General features: G+C 35.0%; 2 protein-coding genes across 2 annotated transcripts in view; both read right to left on the bottom strand.

The window, feature by feature from the left end:
• Positions 1-151: 151 nt before the first annotated feature.
• LOC111716071 (bromodomain-containing protein 7) lies at positions 152-6588 on the bottom strand. The gene is made up of 10 exons (XM_023491481.1): positions 6343-6588; positions 5286-5592; positions 4407-4493; positions 4028-4152; positions 3034-3236; positions 2675-2733; positions 1955-2005; positions 1677-1728; positions 473-1155; positions 152-343 (listed from the first exon to the last, which is right to left on the bottom strand). Exons 1-10 carry the CDS (start codon positions 6384-6386, stop codon positions 167-169), a joined length of 1788 nt encoding a protein of 595 aa, XP_023347249.1. The 5' UTR covers positions 6387-6588; the 3' UTR covers positions 152-166.
• Positions 6589-7313: 725 nt separating this feature from the next.
• Positions 7314-9927, bottom strand: part of LOC111716074 (ubiquitin carboxyl-terminal hydrolase 45) — an 11267-nt gene continuing 8653 nt past the window's right edge. Inside the window, exons 13-15 of the mRNA XM_023491483.1 lie at positions 9540-9795; positions 8241-8315; positions 7314-7755 (exon numbers count right to left, since the gene is read on the bottom strand). Of these exons, the coding sequence (XP_023347251.1) occupies positions 7495-7755; positions 8241-8315; positions 9540-9795 (592 nt within the window). The 3' untranslated portion in view covers positions 7314-7494. The remainder of the gene's footprint in view (positions 7756-8240; positions 8316-9539; positions 9796-9927) is intronic.

A 9927-nucleotide genomic window follows, 5' to 3' on the forward strand; every position in this document is an offset into this window, starting at 1 on the left:
GGGGAATGTGTACCAGGCCTAGATGTTGAGGGGAATGTGTACCAGGCCTAGATGTTGAGGGGAATGTGTACCAGGCCTAGATGTTGAGGGGAATGTGTACCTGGCCTAGATGTTGAGGGGAATGTGTACCAGGCCTAGATGTTGAGAAGGGGAATGTGTACCTGGCCTAGATGCTGAGGGGAATGTGTACCAGGCCTAGATGCTGAGGAGGGAGGTTGTGGGATGGGGGGATGTATACCTGTCCTAGATGTTGAGGAGGGGGGCCACTAAGTCGTTCATGTTGAACATCTCTGAGGTTTTGAATTAAAGCAGCGTTGTTTTCCAACTGTCGACTTCCATTATCCTAAAATGTTTCAGAGTAATTCATCAAATCATGAAGATGTACTATTTTTGTAAGTCTTAATCAACACTTATTAAATAAAATAATATCCAAGAAATTCATCATATTCATATTCATTAATCCCTAGATTACCTGTGTACTTGAATATTGAGACTGTAAAGAATCTAAGAAGCTCATATCTATTCCTTCATTGCTCAGGGACTTCAACGCTTCAAAATCTACTCTTTCATTATTTACATCACTTTCAAACACAGCCCTCACTGCACTCTCTTCAGCGCGCAGCGCCTTCTGTTCCTCAATATATTTAGTCGTCTTTTTATGCTCATTGCCACTGAGAATGTCCAGCAAGTGATCAACTATGAAGGTTGCGTATTCACAGTTTTTAGAAAAGTTTTTAATACTCTCTGCGTAGGCGACGCCAACATCGTCGCCGTATGTACTGTAGACAAGTTCTGTTTCTTGTTTCGTCAAATTGGCGAATGTTGAATCATACGCCGGACCGTAGGAGCTGAATGAGCCGTAATAGATAGGATGAAACGCTTTGGCCATGTTTCGCCGGTCCTCACTGAATCCTTGCAGCGCCGAAGCGCCGTATTTGACCCGGCCGATGAGTTGACCAAGAGTAACGGCGCGCTCTGCCGCTCCATCGGTTGGTGTGACGATGGATAGGCTGGTAGTACCGTCCTGCTTCTGACGTAGGTAGCCCATATGTGAGCCTGGTTTCCGCCGCGCAAGACGAGCTGCTGCCGCCGCGGAGGCCTCATTTACCTTAAAAAAATAACAAAGAAACAAATAGCCCACTTTTTCTTCAAATACTAAAGAAAACAGAGTGTTCATAATTGTCAATATTACCGGAGATATTAAGAATTTCGTTCAGATTTAAATTTTGTTAAATAAAACAAAAATTTTTGAAATATATATATGAAATCTTCATATCTAGTTGTAATATTGAAAGCACAAAAAAGGCAGACCACATTTTGGAAATGCCAAGACATTTTATAATGAATTATTTCTAGAATTTAACTTCCAAAATTAGGTTAAAAAATAGATGCAGCAAATTAGGACAACAATCAAAGACGACATTACAAGTCGTCTTGCTACTGTCATGTTTAGTGAAACACTGTATATATTCTGGTGTGGGATATTATCAGGAATATATATTCATATATTTATATATACATATATAGTTTACCTGATTATATATATCCTGGGGGGGGATATTATCAGGAATATATATTCATATATTTATATATACATATTTGTCCATTATATTGGGTTGTTTGAATCCAAAAACGCCAAAGCGGCGTAAAGGACGGGCTAAAATTTTAGAAACCTCAAAAGCGAGCAGGTCCAGGCTGACGGACACTTCCTTTTATCTCCTCAATCACCTAGACACAGGGGGTTTCAACAATGGATAATGGATATGTTCTCGAGGCTTTTCCCAGCAGCGAATATTTTACAATAAAAACAACAAGAAGTCGTCAACAATGAAGATAATTTTTTGAAAGAGTATATCGAGACAACCCTGATAAAAACCTTCTTTTACCCAGTCGAACAAATCAAGGAGAAAAAGTGAAAAAAAATCGTTAATTATTTTAGTAAAAAACTTCCCACCTTTGACACATCTTTCTCATCCTCAGCAGACATCTCAGCTGTCATCTCGTCCTGGAAATATAAATCATCAATTAATTAATTTGTAATTATATTTAAATACCTTTCAAATTTTTATTTTACAAAAACTGATCAATTTAAACCCCTTTACTAGTTCTAAAATTCCTATTTCCAGACAACTTTTCGAATCCTTTCTTTCCCCCATAAAGACACAACCCCAAATTAGTTTTTAACAGGGTGGCACAGCCCTTTCAAGCATTTCTTTTTTTCGTGAATTTTTGTGCGTGATTTTCATGCAAATGAAAGGAAATACGTTATTTTACAATATTTACAAACTTACTTTATTATTACCTTAACCTTATTTTTATCTTAGTATACTTATAATTGAAGCAAAACACAGATATCATGGTATGTTGCCAAAAATGCTTAAAATTCCCTGTGAGAGCCAAAACTAGAAAATAAAAATAAATTCCCTCATTTTCCTCCCCTTTTGCCTTTGGGAGAAAAAATATAATAATCTCTCCCAAAGAGGGTTTAAACAGTTTTCTGTGTGAGCCGAAACTAGCAGATACAGAAATAAATTCCCTCTTTTCCTCCTTTAATCTCATTCACTCCCCTCCCCCCCTCCCACCCCTTAATAGAGCTCAGGGGGGGGGGTCACAAAGAAAAATATACACACCTATTTCCAAAATTCAGGAATACAATAATAAAAATCATAATTACATGAATATTGAATCCCAACTGCTCAACACTTAGTTCCATGATGATTGGTATATGCTCAGCTAAATCAGAATCATTCAAATACAAATAACAAAGTATGGACAGCTGATAACGCACTTTATGAAGGGGCAATTATAGTTATATCACCAGCGATTTCAAATAGGAGAGGGATAACAAAATCAAATAGTTTCTATACTAAATAAATTGGGACAGAAAATATATACCTCAAATGTAAATTGTGAAATGCAAGATTAAACATTTTACCAGTCCATCGATTAAAAATGGTGCTTTACTGACTTCTTTAATTTAAGAAAAAATTTATATTTTAAACCCTTCTTTAAAAATTTGAATGAATAAATTTCCTAAAGCTTTAATCCTATCTGGAGCTAGAACCCTGAGTCCTTGCTGCAACAGCTTCTTGGAGGACTTGTAGTAGATGGTGTCGGGACCGTTGTAGAGCATACAGTTGGTGCAGATCAACTCGAAATCCCGTCGGAACGGTTCCAGACTCTCGTAACTTCCGTCTTCAACCTTCTCCGCCATTGTGGAGAAATCCATAGGTTCCCTAAACACAAACATTTTAAACTCCAAGAAGAGAAATCTTTAACACACAGTTGAATATATTTTTTTTTTATGTCAGTTTGGTTAGAAAGTTCGAATTTTAGGATGTCTGTAAATTTCCCAATCAAAAAATAAAATAGAAAAGATTTAATGAAACAAGGAAATAGGATGGAACAATGAACAAAAAGAGGACGGATAGAATGTAAAGAGGACGGATGGAATGTTAAGAGGACGGATAGAATGTAAACAGGACAGATTGAAAGTAAAAAGGACGGCTTTTATGCAAACAGGACGGATTTTATGTGAAGAGGACGGGTTGAACAAGAATATATAGAGGACGGATAAAATGTAATGAGGACGGATAGAATGTAAAGAGGATGGATAGAATGTACAGAGGACTGATTAAATGTAAAGAGGACGGATAGAATGTTAAGGGGACGGATAGAATGTTAAGAGGACGGATAGAATGTAAAGAGGACGGATAGAATGTAAAGAGGACGGATAGAATGTAAAGAGGACGGAAAGAATGTAAAGAGGACGGATAGAATGTTTAGAGGACGGATAGAATGTTAAGAGGACAGATAGAATGTAAAGAGGACGGATAGAATGTAAAGAGGACGGATAGAATGTAAAGAGGGCTGATTAAATGTAAAGAGGACGGATAAAATTAAAAGAGGACGGATTGAATTAGAATGTTAAGGGAACGAACAGAATGAAAAGAGACCGGATATAATGTAAAGAGGACATAAAGAACGTAAAGAATGTAAAGATGGATAGATGACAATACTACTTTACTTTATAATCTGTGAGTATCCGGGTGCAAATGTATCTGAGACAGGCTGAGAGAAGAAGTTGCTCACGTCCTTCTTCTCTAGTAGGGAGAGCAGGTGTTCCAGAACCTTGTTCAACATTCCAGACTTCTACACCAATATCATCAATATCAACTTCCAAAGTTTAAATATGGCGGGGAATGATTTTTCAAGATAATACAGACCCTTATCTATATAATAAAACAAGACATTCGTATATATATATGTTGCCTATAGCCGGTCAAACGGCTGGACCGATTGGGCTAAAATTTTTTGTGAAACATATTTTAAAAAAAATTCCACTGCCCACGCCGGGCCCTTCAGCTAGTGTTCATATAAATTTGTACAACTAAATTAATGATTCCCTGCTTGACGGTGGAAACACATGATCTGGAAGGTAGATCTCGTTTAGATGAAACTAGACCTCCATCCTCTTCCTCCAGTTTAGGTATCTAAACAAAACATTCAGTACTAATATACATAATATACATAATATATTCAGTACATATATAAGTACTAATCTCAGTTTGTTTGTAATTTCGATCATAACTCAGGAATTACATCACCGATTTACCTCAAACTCATAAGAACCACTGGAATGTTTTTAGCTTGGTTTTGAGATTTTAATTTGAGTGGGTCGACCTTCAAATGGAAAAATAGCTAAAATTCTAATTTAAGACCAAGCGCGGGTAAACGGCGGGAGTATCTGAGTAACGCTGCATGGGTTCCCAAGCTACCAATATCTATTGTTAAACTTTCTTCCTACGCATAATAAAAGAATAAATTATAACATAATCCTCTTAATACCATTTCTTGATTTTTTGTTAGTTTAACAAACGAAGTGCCTAGAAATCATGAAAACAATTAATTTAAAGTCGGAGGTGTGGACAATTTAAAATTTAAGGAGAATTGCTCGACTCCTAAGTTTAATGACAACCACGAGGTATCGAAGAAGAATTTAATTAATCCGTAGATCGGCATATGATTATTAATTGATCTCTAGATTAATTTAATCTTAAAGAACTCAGATAAAACAATAACATATTAGGAATGCCCAGAAACTGGTTTGTAAAAATAACATTTGGTGAAAGGCACAGAAGTGATTTCATGCAAAAGCCAGGTCTCCGTACCTTATCCAGGAAAATTCCTATCTTCGGTATAGTTTTTATAAAACTTAATTTGTAACAAAACCCAATCCTCCCGATTTTTTCTCAATGCATAAACTTCACTATATTTAGTAATACCTTGAGTGGGGGTTGTACTGTTGGTGAAGCAGGATATCCGTCCTCAACACTTGCATACTCTCTCTTCTTCTTCTTCTTATGATGTCTATGCTCTCTATCCCGGTCCTTATCCTTCTCATGACTCTTCTTCTTATCCTTCTTTTTCTTCTTCTTCTTCTCCTTGTGTCTATGATGATGCTCCGGGTCTGGTGAGAAGATGGGAAGAGCAGAGGGAGAATCTATTCTCTCCGGGGTATCAGGTCCCAGCTTTACTATTAGTTTAGGTACAGCAGGTAGCACAGGGGCCTCGTCATACTCAGAGCTAGTTCTAAACATGGATGGATTTACTCAGGGTATCATAATACACAGAGCTAGTTATAAAACATGGATGAATTTCTAGGGGTATCGAGATAACAGCTGGTTCTAAACATGGATGGATTACTCATGGTATCATGATAAACAGAGATAGTTCTTAACGTGGAAGGATAACTCAGGGTATAAAGATTTACAGAGCTAGTTCTAAACATGGATGGATTACTCAGGGTATCGAGATATATAGAGCTAGTTCTTAACATGGATGGATTTACTCAGGGTATAATGATATACAGAGCTAGTTCTAAACATGGATGGATTCCTCAGGGTATACTGATATACAGAGCTAGTTCTAAACATGGATGGATTCCTCAGAGTATAATGATATACAGAGCTAGTTCTAAACAGGGATGAATAACTCAGGGTATCAAAATATACAGAGCTAGTTCTAAACATGGATGGATTACTCAGGGTATAATGATATACAGAGCTAGTTCTAAACATGGATGGATTACTCAGGGTACAATAATATACAGAGCTAGTTCTAAACATGAATGGATTACTCAGGGTACAAAAATATACAGAGCTAGTTCTAAACATGAATGGATTACTCAGGGTACAATTATATAAAAGAGCTAGTTCTGGGCAGTGGGCACAGATGGTATACTCACTACTTAACGTTCAACTATAATTTTCCATGAATAAAAATAGGCAAAATAATCGAGCTTTGATTTTTAAAAATACTTTTTTCTAAAAAATATCTGACCTGTGTTGTTTATGCTTTTCGTGTTTGTGTTTATGTTTACCCATTTTTCCTATCCTTCCAATCTGTAAAAAGTAGAATATCAAGGAGCTGGATCCAAAAAGGCCACAAACTTCTTTAAACTGGAGGACATGCTTGTTCAGTTTAATACATATCACACAAGTTAGAGATTGTTTCAGCTACGTGGTTAAATAGAATTTTTAAGTATTGACAAGATCATTTATAAATAAAGGTTTCAGCGGATCTAATCTAAGAGATAAAAGGATTAGGATTTAGATTGTCAAGAAAAAAAAAGATTTTAAATAACTCTATAATTTTTTAAAAAGAAGAAAAAATTAATTAAGGTCCTAAAATAACTTTTACATTAATATAATGCTTTTCCCCAAAATATTATTTATTTCCTCCAAAAAAGACCCCCCCCCTTAAAAAAAAACACACCTCAACAGGTATTTTAAGAAACTATATAACCCTGAAAAAAAACATACGTTTTATCTATGTAAGAAAATTAGGCTAACAATTTTACAAAAAAACAATAATAATTACAACAAATAGACTGATAATAATAATAAAAGAGAACGAATTCAGAGTTTTAAATCTTTCATCAAAATATTTTTATGCTAGTAGTTTTTATTTATATAAAAGCTATCGAAATAACTAAACTTATGTGATGAAAAAGTTGACAAGTCAAAAAATATGGATAATAATAATACATATACTGTACTGTACTGTACTGTACTGTACTGTACTGTACTGTACTGTACTGTACTGTACTGTACTGTACTGTACTGTACTGTACTGTACTGTACTGTACTCCTATATTTACCATTGACTAGCTACGACAAAGTCAATTTCTTATGGCACTAATGTTTTTAGACAAGTAGAAAACCTACGTAATAACTACTGAAATAAATAAATTGAATATTACTTAAGAAAAAGGCATGATCATGACTATTTAAAGATATTGTCATGAGGAACACAATTGTTGGTAATAAATTTGTAATTCATTCATATTGCCAAGTACGAGTATTTTTGTTCATAATTAAAGGGGTTGATAGATATGACAGAAGAAGAGAACCAAGGAATGGTTGAGATTGGGTTAAAGTTGAAAGCAAAGAAGGAAGTTCACATTAAGACGAGTGATAAATAAACGAAATATCACAAAATTCTCTCGTAGAATAATAAATAAGCCTGGGCCTTGAGAACCTTCTCCTCAGTAACCTCGCTGACAGCAGTGTCTGACACGTGGAACCATCGCCGAGGCTGGTTTAAACTCTCAACCTCGGGTTCCGCCGGCGGAGCCTTGCTCGAGGATTTTTGCCGGAGCTCCGCCAAGAATCTAGAGATATCCTCCGCCCTGCTTAGTGGCGGAGAGAAGAAGTCTGATATGTTTCTATTTGATGTGTTCGCTGGACGGACCTTAAGAAAATAATATGTAAAGATACTGATAACTTGCTTCAAACTCAATTTTATATCTTTGCAACCTGATGATGTAGACCTTTCATATTTAAAATTGTAAATTCTGCAAGATCAAATAGTTCGAATTATTAAAAGTTTGCGTCATAAGGATGCTTTGTAAAATATCTTCAGTTTCATTAAAAAAAATGTTTTAAAAATCGGTTAAAAAATATTACTTAATTTAATGTATATTAAGTTTTTAAGATATATCGAATTTTGATGGAGACTAATATTTGAATCATTCATAAACTTTGCTAATTCATAAACCTTCCCTGGTGCCACGTGAGGTCCAACACAAAATTTGGGCATGATCGGTTTAGCCGTTTATTGAATACAAACAAACAAACAGATAAATTAATATATAGATAATCCATTTAAGTTAGAAAAAAGTTGCCCCATTTCCCCATAGGTTCGTTGACAAATTAGAAACCAAATGTTCTGTTTACCTTGACAAAGGCTGTATAGTGGCCACCCTGCAATCTACCGGAATGTTCCACAACACCGTACAAACTGTACAATACCTAAACACATATTCATGTACAAAATGTACAACACTTAAAACATATTAATGTACAAACTATACACCACCTAACACATATTCATGTACAAACTGTATAAAACCTAAACACATATTCATAAACAAGCTGTACAACACCAAAACACATATTGATTAACAAGCTAACACTTAGACACATCTTCATAAATGAGCTGTACAACAACTAAACACATACTAATTTACAAGCTGTACAACACCTAACCCATATTTATTAACAAGCTGTACATAACCAAGCTGTACAACACCTAAAAATATATTCATGAACAAGCTGTATACACACCTAAACATATATTCAACAAGCTGTATACACACCAAAACATATATTCATCAAGAAGCTGTACATAAACAAGCTGTACATAACCAAGCTGTACAACACTTTAACTCATATTATTGTACAAGCTGTACAGCAACTAAACACATATTCATAAACAATCTGTAAACACAGTGGCCCTTAAGCAAGAAAAGGTTAAACAAAAATCTCACTAAAAACGTTCAACACGTTCTAAAAAAAGGACATGACACGAGTCCAAAACAGTGTTTAAGTAATTCTTTGCTGCTCGTCTAACGAGATATTCACTTTTCAATTTTACAAGAAAATTCAGGAGAATGTGACATTTCCTTTTTAATCTTAAGACACAAAGTCCTATTTTTAGAACGTGTTGACCGTTTTGGTGACATTTTTGTTAAACCTATTGCTTCAGGGCCACTGTGTAGTGTACAACACGTAAAAACATACTAATCAACAGTAAACACATATTTATAAACAAGCTGTACAACACCTAAAATTCATAAACAAGCTATACAACATCTTAACACATATTTATGAACAAGCTGTACAACACCTGGAAACATATTTATGTACAAACTTACAACATCTAAACACATTTTTTCCAGTAAAAACTGTAAAACGGCTTAAAACATAAATATTTACTAACTGAACAACACCTAAGCATATATTTGTGTACAAACTATTGTACACCTAAAACATATTTATGAACAAACTCTAAATTAAAAAGCCCTGACAGTATGATTAAGTACATTTTTAAAAGTTTAATATTTGGTATCCCAATTTCACTAGCGGATGTCATAGAGAACTGCTCATATTCATAAATAAGTTTTTTTTGCGCATAAAGAAGTTTGGATAAAAAAAATGATTGAACAATATCCTAATCTAGTAGCATCGGCCCACCTTGGTTTGGTTTGGTCGCATTAAAGGAATGGAAAGAGCAGTGCTAGAGCAGAATGGAGCAAGGTCAAGAAGTACAGGGAATGCTACATGTTTGTTCAATTTCCTACATCCCATGAGGGTCTGCTGGAACCTCTTGAGGTGTATAGTGAGGATCATCGGAGGACAGAATATTAGAAATTGTTTTGAAGCGTTGGAATAAACTGTTTTAGGTTTCTTCTTCTTTTCTTCACTATCATCACTATCATCTCCGGAACACCTTTACACCAATAAATGGATGAATGAATGAATGAATGAATGAATCAATCAATCAAATAATGAATGAATGAATTAATCAATCGAATAATATACAGAGCTAGTTCTAAACATGAATGGATTACTCAGGGTACAA

The sequence above is a fragment of the Eurytemora carolleeae genome, unplaced genomic scaffold, assembly GCF_000591075.1.
Source record: "Eurytemora carolleeae unplaced genomic scaffold, Eaff_2.0 scaffold1954, whole genome shotgun sequence".
NCBI lineage: Eukaryota > Metazoa > Arthropoda > Copepoda > Calanoida > Temoridae > Eurytemora > Eurytemora carolleeae.

Bases quoted from the DNA above. Each gene is read 5' to 3' on its own strand.
- LOC111716071 (XM_023491481.1), bottom strand. From the start codon at position 6,386: ATGGGTAAACATAAACACAAACACGAAAAGCATAAACAACACAG. The intron at 3,237-4,027 runs GTAAAGTAGTAT...GTTTGTGTTTAG, and splicing joins GGATACTCACAGATTATAAA to GGAACCTATGGATTTCTCCA. The intron at 1,729-1,954 runs GTGGGAAGTTTT...CCCTGTGTCTAG, and splicing joins ATGAGAAAGATGTGTCAAAG to GTGATTGAGGAGATAAAAGG.